At 44.7% G+C, this 15,389-nt stretch overlaps 2 protein-coding genes across 2 annotated transcripts in view; one reads left to right on the top strand and one right to left on the bottom strand.

Moving 5' to 3' along the window:
• Nucleotides 1-253: 253 nt before the first annotated feature.
• On the top strand, nt 254-684 carry T265_12652 (hypothetical protein; the record flags this gene model as incomplete). Its single annotated transcript, XM_009164834.1, has 2 exons — nt 254-577; nt 622-684. Coding segments are annotated over 2 exons (339 nt in total), but the record flags the coding sequence as incomplete, so codon positions are not given.
• A 4,141-nt stretch (nt 685-4,825) lies between these two features.
• T265_00852 (hypothetical protein) overlaps nt 4,826-15,389 on the bottom strand; it is a gene marked incomplete at both ends in the record, with an annotated part of 20,883 nt that continues 10,319 nt past the window's right edge. The window contains 2 exons of the mRNA XM_009164747.1: nt 4,826-5,041; nt 12,634-12,815. Coding sequence (XP_009163011.1) covers nt 4,946-5,041; nt 12,634-12,815 — 278 coding nt within the window. The remainder of the gene's footprint in view (nt 5,042-12,633; nt 12,816-15,389) is intronic.

Genomic DNA, 15,389 nt, shown 5'->3' on the forward strand with positions numbered 1-15,389 from the left:
ACAGATATATATATATATATATATATATATATATATATATATATTCCAGACCCAATGACATCATCGCGTACAATAACCACCACAGTTTGGTTCACCGATGAATTAGGGAGATGGAGTAGATAGCTGCACATTAGAGGCGGTAGCTGACGTAACGCGGCGTTCCTAACAACTTGCCACATGTTACAATCATGAATCCAATCCTTCCACCGGACATTTTTATTTTCCGACCTTAAACGCATCATCCCGTGGATAGTTTGAGCATTTTCCTTTTAAACCACACTAATTCGCATGAATTGTATATGGATTCGCATAAACACCCTTTCAGTTCTGCAGACATAATGGAGAGAAGCAAAGTCGAATCCGAAGTTGTCGAAGCTGAAGTAGTTGGTGGAGACGTAGAAAAATCACTTCCAGTACAGCTGGCTCCATCGCTAATTGACTTCGTCCAACTTATCATGTCAACCCGAAAGCCGGATACTGACCCGGTAGAGCTTCAGGCATTGCCAACACGACACTATTTAGAAAAAACTGTTGTGCCCGTCCTGATCCTTGGTCTACAAAGTCTCGTGAAAGAAAGGTAAGTTGATCCCACTGACTTCCGTGGTGACAAGCATATTTCAGGCCTCCGAAACCAATCGAGTACCTGGCCGCATTCCTAATCAAGAATAAACATCTAGAATGCTGAGGCTTGGATCACCTATGCATGATATGAACAGCCACTGTACTGAAACTTTCACTTTCGACTTTTGTATACATGCATCATACAGAATAAACAGATTGAAATTTTGCCTCCAAGACGAGGAGCATATACACGGGAAATTATGATGAATAAGACACATCAGGAAATGATAACTCATGAGGTGTTGGTATTCCAATTTTGGGTTTACCACAGAAGGGCGGCATCTCGTTGGCAACAAGGTGAAACTGGGTTGCACGTTTTCCGGTTATCAGACAAGCTGAGTAAGTTGAGAACTTACGGTCTAAATGAAGGTTATAGATAGTTCCCAAGATATGAGATGACATTTGTATGAACCAACGGTTCCACAATACTCCGACAAAATGGAGCATCCACTGGAACATCTGTGTTGCAGCCACGTGATCCCGATGTGATCATGCCAGAGACGTATACATGAAAATTACATGGGGTATAAGAATGGTCAGCAGAGTAACCATCAGAGTGCCCGTAGGTCTATGGAAAGATTGTGCACCGACCACTGACAAGAAGAGGTCTCTCCAGAAGAATGAACACTATCTGAGACACCCTAAACTGAGACCCGTTCAAGTATAATTTCATATAGTGTAAGACGCTTATGCGCGCGTTGAGTTTCCTGGGCTTGAAAGCTTGACGTAGTCCCTCGTAGCCCGTAACACATTGGTATTCCTCCGCATAGTGTGCAGCAAGCTTCCCCGGTATACGGTTTCGACGATATTCACTGGGGGCTGCATCGTTTTGGTGTAACAAATTACAGGATTTGTCTCATTTGGGACTTACCAGATGGACGTTTTTCCCGGTCGTTCGGAGGACAAAACAATGAATAATCATTACAGGGGCCATATCGACAGAAATTAGAAGTCATTTTCCCTTTGAGGACAAAGAACTTGAAAAAACAAAGCAAACGTGGACTCGGTAAAGAGAGATCTATAAAATGCAGTGTTTAATTTAACAGCTAGTTGAATGAGACAGTAATGTCCGAAACCGGTAAAGAGGATCTATAAAGTGCAGTGTTTAATTTAACAGCTAGGTGAATGAGACAGCAATGTCCGAAACCAACTGGCACGAGGTACAGAATTGTAAACACCTGTTTTGAGTTTCAATGATGCCTCTTGGTCGCGCAAAACAAAGATGCTAGTGAGGTTCTGTATTGAGCATTTTGCTCAATTATCATTCGAAAGACAGCAGATGGCCGCAAGGTTTTTCTTAAGGGCCCTATCCATAACAATAGGTAATAAAAATAACCATCCAGCTGTAAAAACTTTCGGTGCCCAGATGCCGTGCCACCGATAGGAAGCAAGATGATGGAGATCCTGACAGGTTGCCCAAGCCTAAACAGGAGCAGCCGAAATGCGCCACGAGCCTGCCGTTTCGCGCCTTAGTCACTGAGTCCGTCCTATCCGAAAAATCACCTCAACTTGAGGACCTAAGTAAAGTATAAGTTACACTTGTAAATAGTTCACATAGAACGGATGCGCTGAACTTCATGGATCCTCTGACCTCTGGGTTTACTCCAACCGTAATGAGCACTGAGCCGACATACGCTGGCAACCAGCAAGAAATTGACAGGCCTCTTGTAGCTCTCCGTTCCACGGTGAAAACAGCATCTCCGTTTCCATGTTAAACGAAGCGGCTAATGCATAGATGTGGGAGAATTTTTCACCTTAGGTCTAGACCACTTCATTGGATTTATATGAGTATATTGGCTCATCGCTCTCTTAATTTTTCTGGCAAAGTTGGATAGTGAAAAGCGAAGCTTTTAGTAATATAACCCGCGGAATAACAGCAAGAGTCAAGCCCTGCCGCTTTGCCAAGCATTTATTTCTCATTAATCAGACAAGCACAATCCACTTGACACGATTGACTCTAAAGGATATTAGGACTTAACCCTTCAAATAAGGAGCGCCGTACGGCACCAAGTGACTGCTCATAAGTAAGTCTGAAAAGGCAACCAACCAGTTCAACAACAGATACTAATCAGATTCCGTACTTTCATCATTTCATTTGTGCACACTTGGAAAGTCTGTTTGTACCAGTGTTACACCACTCAAGGAACTAAGACCGCATCATCATCATGGACAGCATGACGTCAGCGTTCAACACCGATGCCTCGCTGCTAGGTAGTTTGTCCACCATCGGGGTCTAGCCTAGATGGAATCTGACAACCTACTACACAATTAATTTCTGCTAGGAACACGAGTCAGAAAGATGCTTCCTTAAAAGTGCGCATTTGTAAAGCATATTGTGAACATTGATACACACTCGGACATCGTCAGGATCACCGACATTGGCACCCTGTCGCCACCAAATCGTCTCAATATAGGTAATGGAAAGGATAAAACGAGAAGAGAAATGACCTACCTACAAAGCCTACCCACCGACCATTTTCAATATTAGATTCCAAAGTGTGACTAGCTAACTAGAGTGCGTCAACCTACTCCTGATGCCAGAAAGGGTGATCGCACATTATGCGAAGACCACCCGGATACCAGCCTCTTAGATACCTCAGCCAAAGTTTTCGTCACCCCAAAGAAGCGTGACTGTTTCATGTCATACCAAATCAGCGGATATCGTTCGGGAAGAGACTGCGTTGACTAAATGTATAAGCTGCGGCATGCTTTGGGACACCATCACAAATGCCGATATGCAATCGACTCATTGACTCTCGTAGAGAACTCGACTTGGTTAATGGTGTACCAGACAAGCTACTGAATTTCATCTGAGCCTGAAGGAATGCATCCCAGGACGGTGACTTTTGGATCTCCAGTGTTCAACATGGCTATTGATTCTTTGTGAATTACATCATTACCGACTGGACGGTGTCGAACGTTCTCAGCGAATTCCCGAGGACACAAATAAGAAGTACTGGGTTACAGACCATACCTACGCTAATGGTATAATCGTCCTGAGAAAATATTCAGCTGAGACGTAGGCCATCCCTAACCACACCAGTCATCATGTTTCCCTGTGGACTACCAATAAATGAGGAAAACGTCCCTCAGCGTATGCGTAAACCTCCAATCTAACCGACTGTCAAAGGAGGTCCAGCAAACCAAATCGGTTCCTTGACCTCTTTAGTCAAGCGCGACAGAAGATGGTTATTTGCACTGAAAACACCAGGACTTCCGTGCAGCGTCACAATCGAGCATAGAGACGTTCAGAGATTGGCCTTAGAAAGAAAATCCACACATTGTGACTGTCCGATCAAATCTGAAATGTGTTGGGTCATGTCTCTCCCATCTAACCCGCAGACTCGAGGTATTTGACCACTAATGTTTACGATGAGTGCTGAGAATACAATGGAATGACAGAGTATTCAACAACACTGCCCAAGAACGTCCTTAAAATGTTTCATGCCTTTCCAAGTTGATCAAGCGGCGCCAAATAGAACGGGTGGGACCAAGTTTTCGTACATCAGACTCTCAAATGCGCAAGGTCTCCACGTCACCACTGACCTGTTATGGATAACAGTATCGAAGCGGGAGATAATTCGGGAACCAGCTCGCAACAGTTAGAGTTGGACTATGGGCCCCCAGTACTAGGTAAGAAAACAGAGACTGGATTTTCTGTATTCGGACCTCACTGATGGTCATGCTTATCGATTCGAGTCATTTTTAGAGCTGATACAAACTTCTTCGAGAGAAAGTTGCCACACGGTTTCACGGGAATGCCGAAATAGATGTGCACTTAATCATTCTANAAGAAAGATTAATGAACAACGTTGAAGTCTGCTGGCAACGTCCCTAACCTACCTACTCCTACTGTTGAAGTGAGGTCAGAGCAGCGGCACACAGTCCTCATAATTGCATTGTGTTAAGCAACGGGACGAGCACTGTTTGGTTTCGATCATTAATTCACCCATGCAAATCAGTCTGTTCTCGGAGATCCACACCAGAGGGTAGTCCACGCAATCGCAAATGGCAGATAGTGTGACTTCTGTGAGAATCATCATAACCTCAGCTCTCAACGGCTTCGACTAGACGGAAGGAAGCATCCAAAGGATACAACTAATGTTGGGCATGGGTGTCGTGCAGCTGCTCAACCAATGCTTTTCCTGCCCAATTCCCTTTGTGCCCTCCTCCCCAAGTAAGTAAAAAAACAGCAACACCAGACAAAGCAGAGTGAATAAATCGGCAGTAGCAATGAAAAGAGAGCACGAAATCGCACACTCTTTAAAAGTAAGGTTCAGAACGAAACCAACAGTGAAAAACGTATGGACCGATGAGTAAGCGTTTAGAATTGCTGACCGCGTCCACCGCCCCGCCCACGTCCACGTTGGGGGCGCTGCACGTAGCCACCACGGTTACCACCGCTTGGCATATTTGTGGGCTGTGGGCGAAACAAAGAAATGTGCATCAAATTGGTAAGGAAAACAAGCATACACTGTTCTGTACATGTCGGAGCTTTGTAGCTGTTGTTGCAAAGCTTTAGGTAGGACTAAACTGAGGTAGGCAAGTGTGATAGAACACCGTGTAAGTCAGACAAACTGGATTTAAACTAATCGTTTGTAGCTGGTAGAAGTTAACTCATCTTCCTCCAGAAGCGAATCGAAACGAATCTGGGTACGTCACTAGCTGAACCCTAATGATTCGATACGAAACTGCTCGGCAGTTTGGCATGCGCAGTGTCACAGATCGTAACGCCTGTGTGTAAAATCTCCCGCCATTTACGTATGCCCTTCCTAAACCTTATGAGGAAAGGAGCACTTTTCAACGTAACTGATTGCACTGTTGTGTCCAGTACGCACCACCATTCTGTCATTATCCCCGTCCCCGACATGAGATTGTAGTAGTCAGAACAAACTTGCCCTTCCACTGCGACTGAGCAACAGAAACTAAAAAACACATCTCAATCATAGGCTTGGAAAGGGAAGAGAAGTGTTGCACCATACACTAGGTACATTTTGTTCTACCGCTTCAGGTATATGCAGTGGAAGAAGGCCGAAGGAATGAAACAGAACAAGGCAAAATTTTGGTGACCACGCTAACCGAGAGGAGCTGTTAATTGACACTCACTCGGCGCTAATATAAATACATCTTACTGAATGGTTCTCCGTCTGCCAACTTGGTGACCTGCTCACTTGTGTCGAAGTCGAAACGTTGCCCAAATAAAAATCTACCGATTGTTTGCCCAGCCCTTCTGGAACAAAACAGAGCAGAATTTTTTGCCACTTAGAAGCTTGGAATGAGTTACTCAGAAGGAGAGTGGCAAAATATCGTCGATTTCTTCCTGTACACTGTTTTGAATTCGATTTTCCTATGTCAATGGATTCAGCGAATTGCGAATCCATATAGGGTGTAAAACGCAGCCAATGCCCGGTTTCAAATAAATGACGGACTGCAGATAAGACGGGTTGAAAGATTTAGACGAGATGATGCTGCTGCATCCACATCAGGATGTGTCCAGCCTGTCTGAATCAAGTGTGCCACTCAGTTCTCCCCAGGTAAATGAATGAGCATCCGCATGTAAAACGTCGAAAAAAGATCAGACATGATGCATTAAAGTAGTGGCACTTGTCGGGATTCAATTGCAGCCGCTGGTGACTATAGCTTCGGCGGTGCAGTAGTGGTGTTTACAGTTGACGCTAAACACCACCCAGCTAGCTTAATAGTGCTATTTCTGGATTCCAGATTCCAGAAAAGTTTTGTTTCAAAACCCGACTGATTCGTTCCTTCCTCAGCCGAAACATGCTGTGTTTGTTTACAAACCACTAAGCATCCATTTGAACGCAAATCACCTCCAGGTATTTAAGTCCTGCGTTGATAGCACCGCTCGCGAAAATTTCTATCGTTCTGTCGTGTAACGTTCAAACTAAACCCCTAATGTAGAATATTGTCACGAAAATTGAAAATTAGAGATCTTGGTCGGTCCAAGTGTTCCCGGTCAAATAATCGAATCCCATCGTCTCGGTGAGTCAACTGGATATGTACAAAGATATTCAATCCGTGCTCAGTTGTTCATTCGATGTGTGGGTGAGCAGTGTTCAATGCCTCTAACAGCCCCACGATTCAGATAATGGAGTCCGTGATTGCTAGGATACAGTCCACACATAGTTTGTAAAAATTAACCCGTCCAATTAGATCTACGGTTCACATTAACACACTGGCTATGAACATCGCGTCGGTAAGACGTGATCAAATGGGCTCCCCACTAATCTATTTGTAACAGTGAGTGGAGACTAACATTATTTACGCAAAACTAGAGCAGTTATTTGCGTATGAACGCTGTTGGTGTGGCCAAAATCCTGTGACAGCCGAAGACAGATTTGCGGCGTCCACACTTGGCAGGCTTTCACCCCGGAAAAGTAGGTCATATCGTTAGCACTTGTTTACTTATTGACCCCACAAACTCTTGTCTTATCTCTCCAGTACCTATGTACTTTTGAAGAGACGCGTCCAGCTTATTGTTCGACAGTTGACTTCTCCATACTCTCCTGAATCTGAAAAAGGCGGTGACATACCGAATGTACACCAAACCGCATACAAATGAACGAACAAAAAGTTCTTGCACAATCGACGGTAGGTGTTGAAAACAGTCAATCAAGCCCTCGTTGGTGACAAAAACCGAATGGATTTGACGTAAAAGTGTGTGTGAAACCCAGATAATCTAGTCTTAAGAGAAAAACAAGATAGTGCATTGTTGAGCTACATTATCACCACACGCATCAAGACATACGGGGTCCCACGGAGTTTTTCACCATAGTGTGAAGGTATGGAATCCCCGCCGCAGGATGAACCATTCGGAAACCGAACTGGAACATCCGATCTCACTTTTATTGGCAGCCGCGGGCTCGCAAAAGGAAATAAACGAGTATGTTCGGTCTTGACAGAGCTCCACCACTGCTAACCCACTGTGGGTTTCGCCAAGCATAGCTAAGTCCGAAAAGACAAGGTAGGGAGAAGCACTGGACTCGTGGTTCTCTCCTATTGTAGCTCATCATTCCATTCATCCTCCAAGTGAGGTGAGTACGTTACCGCCACTCCGCCAATTTATAACGGATACAACTGAATTATCCCATTTTAAACGGACGAGCATGTTCGAACTCAGAGCGATTCCACTGGTTTGCTAGAAACTTCTAATGACTGTCTTGGCTGCACCGATTGGCCGACCAATTCGTAAGGACTCGCCAAGCAGTTAGTCTGGAATCTGACGGGAAAACTAATCTGACTATCTGTGTGCAGATGGAGGTTCTGTACGCACATCACTATCACTGAAACAGTTGCTCCCCTGTTCTGGTAATCCCCGACAAAAAATAATTCTGTCTAAAAATCGTACCTACGCTATTCTGAAGAACGGACTAACACTACCTCTCAGCAAGTTTCCTCAGTCTGAATATAAGTTTCATCCCTGCGCCTGCTATGTGGTTTGTGGTATATTAAAAGAACGTCTACCATATTCACGTTGCACAGTGGACACAACAACATGTGGGCAGGAACTGCAAACCGAAAGGTCACATGGCTGATCACCCTAAACTCATAAGTGGTTCTAACTTCGTGTGAGTAGGCTTTTCAGAAGCTAGTGTAGTTGTTCACAAGATCTACATTAAGTCCATTTTTATGGTTTGGCGATTATCGGGACTTCCTTGAGATTGAAAAAGCCTACTATTTTCCAGAAACAATATTTTCTCAGTAATTTCACAGCCAATTGTACTAAGAATCATGCCTACAATATGCCAAGATTAACTGGCGAGATCCTGAGGTGCTGTGGGGATATGGGAATATGAGAATATCTTACGCCGAAGGCGACGTGAAGGATCATTTCTGAAAGTAGAGAGAAATTCCGAGAGTCAGCTATAAAAACAGTGGGTTCGATTTGTGAAAGCACCAGTGAGATTCAAATTATCCCCCGGAACAGTCACCCCCAACCTTAGATCTTACTCGCGACCTATCAAATACGCTAACGGACTGAGAAAACGGAGACGCCTGAAACCTGTCTTGCACAGTCAGTAGTGAATATAGCCACACTGAAGATAACCACCTCTCGACGACTGAGAGAAACTAAAGCCGACGAGAGGCGAATCTCAGCAGATGAACTAGTCAGGCGATCAAGATGCTCAAGGAAGGGTTTTGCATCAATTAGGTCGGCAATCCGTAGGGTCGTTGGGAAGTGCCGGGCTCCGAACTATTCGGTGACCAGGATGGTTCAGCAGATGAACTAGTCAGGCGAGCAAGATGCTCAAGGAAGGGTTTTGCATCAATTAGGTCGGCAATCCGTAGGGTCGTTGGGAAGTGCCGGGCTCCGAACTATTCGGTGACCAGGATGGTTAACAGAACAAGAGATCGAAAGCAAGATAAGTTCAGGAATTACGATGGACAGAAACGGTGGCTTAGGTACAAACAAACCCATGCACTAATCCGCCAGAACATCGTCCTAGTAACTAGAAGTTACGCAACACAGAGATCAAAGGCATGTGATACCCTTTTGAGTGCTTTCGCATGGAAGACTCCAACCTTCCCTAACTCAGGCGCTTGGGTGAGTAGGTTAGACACCTTAATTAGGTGGAGACATCCGTTTTGATTCCACATCAAGTCAACGGTCGTAGGGATTTTTCGACCGCCAAAAAGTCTAGCTTAGGTGTAGTGAAGACAACTTCGAGTTGAGCGTACCCAGCGTTTGTTTGATGAGGTTAGCTCCCGAAGTCGGCGAAGTCACTAGGCAAGTCTCACATACGATCAAGATACCTCGGTCCATACAGATATCACAGGTAAACTCGGACCATATTTTACGTCTTGTGCTATTGCGTGACCCAGTTCGTGAAATAAGTCTGTTGAACACCTCTTCTAGCGACACATCCTTCAACACGACGGACGTCTTTACCTTCGAATCTCTATTCCACGTTAGATTTCAAATACATGACTACTGTCTATGTCGAGAAATGGTCGGCTCCTTTGCCTGTAATTTTTACAATCGTGTAGTATTCTATCAAACATGACTAATTAGACGCGGAACTTAAGGGGCGCATCTACGCAGACGGCGGTCAAACCAGTAGCTAACGTAAACACAGCTCAGCACAGCACCTTCTCCCAAAAACGATCTCGTGCACATCAAACCTAGTTTGGCCGTGAAAGAAGTAGCGATAGTTCGGAAGGCACAATTTGCATAATAATCAGTGTGTAGTTAAACATCCATAGTCGAACTGAGGTAGTGCCAACGTGGGACTCAGATAAATCTATCGCTTATGATATAGTGCGGAGACAGGAGAAAACTGTCGATCAGTTCTCATCAAAATTGCAAATAGAAGTGGGGAGACCACAGATTAATTCCGTTCACTGTACAACTGTACAACTAAAGGGAGGAGGGTCATTAGAGAAGGCGCAGTGTATTGCGAAACAACGACCCATTTCATTGAAACCAGCCTATGCCGAGGGGCACTCTACAGCTCTTTCATCCTTGTTAAGAATCAATAGCAATGCGCGTCTCACGAAACATTAGTAGGGAGTTTCGAACCCTCAACGTTCGGCCACTAGTTCAACACTTGACCATTTTGCAATGAGCGGCTGATCAGCAGTGTGATTAGCTCTCATTCAGACATGACATAATCAGCTAAGAGCAAGAACAACTTCACAAGACGAGTGAAACCTCGTTCGTACAAGTCGTCACTACGTGACCACGTGATGTGGCTTCCGTGATCGAAGTGGCACCATGTCCTGTCTAAGTGGGAGTCAATCACACTGCTGATCAGCCGCTCGTGGCCAAACAGTTGTGTTCAACCACTGGCCGGAGATTGAGGGTTCGAAGCCCCCTACTGGAGTTTCATGAGATGCGCAATGCTGTTGATTTCCATTAGGCATGAAACAACCATAGAGTGCTTCTTGGCTCTTCAGGCTAGACTGAGATGAAATCTTCCTTGAAAATGACCAAATCTAACACCATCATCTACCTATGTTTAGATTCCATAACCTAAATTTCCGGTCCAGTATCTTCTGGCACATTGTCCGTCTCAGAAGACGAGGACTATATTGGCGAAATCGGTCGACGTACAAACAACAAGAAACTAATGTGGACGTATGCGCGGCTGCACTCTGACATGAAAAAAAGTCCGCGATAAAAGATGACTCTTACCAATAAATGTCTCCGAAATCAAGGAAACAAAGTGCACTAATAACACTGAACTTGGGGACTGTGCCTACCTGATAAGCCCTACGAAGGGCGAAACCGTGGGCTGTTGAGGAGTTTTCAGCAACCTTATGAGCAGTGCATCACAAAAAGACACTGAACATAGTTGATGAACAATATTACACAACCGAGCAAACAAAGTTGACAGTCCAACTTCAAGCTCAGCTGCTAAGACATTGTGTGCGTATGGTTGAGTAGTTCAACAAGGCAGTCTATTGTGGGGAAAGCCACAAATTAAGTGGACTGAAAGTTTACACGTTACACACTAACTAAAAAATTGCTGAAAACCCTTTGTCAACCCACGACCGGTTACGCTCTTCTAGGGACACACCAGCTAGTCGCAGTCTCCTAGTTTCGGTCAACCTTATGTTCTACTTGAACCCAAATTGGACGGTATTCGCCAAATACTCTTATTTGCATACGAATTTGATTTTGACGGGATACTGCATCGAAACCCAGATGGACCCCTCGTTTATAATATTCGTCAACCAGGTCGCCTCATGTTTCAGTTGGTACGGTATTCGAGATATTGCAACACATTGTCCGGACGAAGAAGACCAGTATGGACGAGGGATTGGCTAAATTCGGTTGAAATGCACGTCATAACCAAATACGCATTTGACCATGGTCCTTTATAAAACCAAAGCTAAGGGAGCCGCGTAGGTAAACGCAGGAACGTTTGGTGTCGGAAGACGAGGAATATCGTCTGCACAGCCGGAACAGTAGCTCAGTATCATCTTGCTTCTCCTTATCAACATCGGTCACATTACTGTACAAGTTTGTCTTACTGAAATACGATCACAGTCGTCCGCTTCGTGGGCCCAACGTGACTTTGGGACTTTTGCTGAGTGACTGTTGTTGTGACTGCCGGTTGGCTATCATTGGTTGCTACTAACTCTAACCGTGAACAAATAGTTTAGCTACAAACACTGGACAAATCTATTCACCTCAATGGATAACTATTGCATTCCTCGGAGCTTTGGGATACCAGGAAAGTAGAACTCTCTCTTCTTGGTGTGATGTGTAAACGAAATATGGAATCTCCTATTAAGAACTGTGAGTCAAGATTTACTTGGATTTTTCTTGTTACATTATATCTGACTTTTATTATTATTATTATTATTATTATTATTATTGTTAGTAATTTGTCCTGTTCACCAGAGAATCCATAGGGCCGTCAACCACTATAGAACTATGCGATATTTAACAGGGACAATCAAGTCAACAAACATCCTTCCCCTCGTTAGGAAATGAGCCCTGTCCTGATACGGTCAGCTTGTAAAGTATCAATCTAATGTAGTGTAATTCAAAGGGGAATCCGCTCGAACTCAAAACGAGTATGAACTGATCATACGGCTCGTGTTAAGTCCACTGACCCTGTGATTCGACATTTTCCCAGGCGGACATTTTCACAGATTCTCGTCACCGAATGTTAACGGGGTGGATAACTGTTGGAATAGGTCAGTTCATTTTTCGATCACAGTAGATCCGTTCGACCCTACCATGAGCACATTTAAGACGTACAGCGAAGAGGTCTACTAGATTGTATCTCAAGCCAGTTCAGGACCGGAAAAAGGATTGAACAGGCTGCTACTAAAAAGTACGGTCTGAAAGTAGGGGAAAGAATGTACGCGTGCCTGTGCGCATGGGAACCTGCCATTTGGTAAGGTGTGGTGGCAAACGGGCATCATAAGGAACCAGTAAGGTTGTGGTGGCAGGCATCATAAGGAACTAGTAAGGTCTCTGCAAACATACTAAATATGGATGTAACAGGATTTCAGGAGTTCTTAGAAGAACCAGCTTACTTGAAAGACATAGTTCTGAGGCTGACCACCGTATCCCATGCCCGGTTCGAACATTAGTCCGTGCATTTGTTGACTCAGAGCAGCATAGTCTGCCGGAGTGACCACATAATCAGCACCACCATACTGAGCTGATGGGGCAGGTGGTCGGAATTGTGGAGCTCCATGAGTGAACATACCGGGACCTTGTGGGTAGCGGATGGTTGAACGGATGGGTGAAGTTATCACACAAGGTAGAGACGAGGAAAAGGCGATAGCCAACAGTGGTGTGCAATGGGGAAGGATGCTCACCTGTGACGAAACTCCTAACGGTTAGTAGATACTCCGAAGACCCGAGACTATAACGCTCGTATTGCCTATATTGATAACTCAGACCCACTGATAGGTGTCAAAGCTTTAGTTGACTCGTTGAAGAAGCAAGGATGAGGAAACGGAGCCGGAAGTGGCAATGTAGAAACTGAATAAGAGCATGAGTGAAGATGATGATTCTAACCGGGCTAGAAAGTCCAGTCAAAACAGGTGGATGCCAGGGACGTTAAAAGTCTCCTTGTCACTCAAAATTGGGTAGGATGCAAGCAACCAGTTTATTATACCCACACACCTGAAACCTCCATTTTCTGGTAGGCCATCAAACTGGAGAGACCACGAGAAGAGAGTTCATATGAGAGAGTTCATGTGATCACCTGAAAATGGTCGATATACTTCGCCCAGAATACTTACATCGGGTATCCCAGTACGGGGTAATGTGGTGTGAACTTTAACTAAAACTGTGTTGCTCCAAGTTTCTCGGTGGATAGAATTCAATTCAGAGGGAACATGTTTCAATGTCAGCATCAGCTTAGGGGACTGAAATCTACCACTTTTTCAAGAGACACATCCCGCCCCGTCTAATTCTCTGCTGAGAGCAAAGAATAATCAGAACACATGAGCGTCACACCCGAATCGGTGCAAATACCAACATGTTTTCGTGTTGTTTAGTCTCAGTGCTGAATTTCAAGTTGTTGTAAAAAAACACCAAGTTTTGGGGCGCTGTTGAGCAGGCATCAACTTGAACCAAAAACACTGCTCACATGAAACAAGCAATTTAAGTAGTTACGCGAATGATAGGTAGCTGTCGTAACCACCACAATAGGTCAAAAGCAGTGGAGCCAAACTTGGGCGGCTCAAAAGGAGCTAGAATGACGATATAGCATAGATAGGGGAAAGGGTAAACCTTGAACGGAGCAACAAACGCCTAAGAAGGGAACGAAATCGGTGGCCTGCGAAAGCACCAGTGGACTGTAGTAGTTACGCGAATGACGGGTAGCTGTCGTAACCATCACAATGGGTCGAAAGCAGTGGAGCCAAACTTGGGCGGCTCAAAAGGAGCTGGAATGACGATATAGCATAGATAGGGGAAAGGGTAAACCTTGAACGGAGCAACAAACGCCTAAGAAGGGAACGAAATCGGTGGCCTGCGAAAGCACCAGTGGACTGTGGAGCAGTGTGTACAAGAGTTGAGTTGAAGAATAGCATGAGCAAGGCACGTGCGAGTTCATATCCCGCAATCGATATACTGTTTGTGTTGTGTACGTGAGTAGTCCAACTAAAAGTAAAACATCGTGTAACCAAGTTCAACAGATAAGATTATCTACAAGAATTGATAGGTTTCATTAACCAACTTATCGAACGCATAAAAATTGACCGAGTGAGTTGTATAAAACCTGATACGTGTTTCGAAGAGACTTTAGGCCGGTTCCCGGAAAACGACCGCATCACACTGATGCAAAAATTTGGTGGTACCTAGTTCAGGGACAACTGCGAAGACACAGTACACAGTCGAAACAGCCCAGATTATCTAGCAAGTGTCATTCGCACTTCATCGTGTACCCCAAGGACAGGCTGTCCACAATAAATGCGCCTCTGCCCTAGTCCATATAGCAAGTCACAGAATCACCTCGTCCAAACCAAAATGACTTGAATTAAGGGAAGAACAAAGACAATTTCTGGTAACGACAAGAGTAGACGCAATCCCTCGCCTTGAAGCTTTCACTGTTAAAAAGGTGGGGGGGTGAATGTTCCGAATTTCGTAAAGTTACATTTTCCAGGCTACGTTGCTATGAATTACTCTGTACGATGGGTGTTCGCACTTTATCGTGTTGCCCAGGCTGTCCACAATAAGTGATCCTCTGTCATAGTCCATATAGCAAGTCACAGAATCACCTCGTCCAACCCAAAATGACTTTAATTAAGGGAAGAACAAAGACGGTTTCTGGTACCGACGAGGGTACCTCGCTTTGAGGCTCTCACAAAGCACTGTTAAAAAGGTGGGGGGGGGGGTGGAAGGGCCGAAATGTCAAACACAAGTGATCTCGTAAATTAACATTTTCCAGGCTACGTTGCTATGATTTACTCCGTACGATGGACCCCTAAAATTTGTTTATTCCCACGGCATTGCGACGGAACGAGGAAGATGAAGAAATATGGAAAAGCGATGTAATGACGATCTAAGGGAACTGTGGGTGATAAATCAAGCAAACAGGCAATACCCGTATGCAGTGCTGCCAATAAGATGGAAAAGAAATTTAGATAATCTCTGAGTGGCTTTCGGAGGGCGTAAAACAGCCCGAATGCTTTGAGTTGTTGTTTCATAGTACCGGGGATTACACACAGGGGTTCGTGCCACAATGAGAATTTTGACCACGAATAGTTGCCTATGTGTCACGAAAATGACCATCGATCGGAGATTTGGACTGCTTGTGTTGATACGCCCAAACGTG

Source organism: Opisthorchis viverrini (genome assembly GCF_000715545.1).
Source record: "Opisthorchis viverrini unplaced genomic scaffold opera_v5_9, whole genome shotgun sequence".
NCBI lineage: Eukaryota > Metazoa > Platyhelminthes > Trematoda > Opisthorchiida > Opisthorchiidae > Opisthorchis > Opisthorchis viverrini.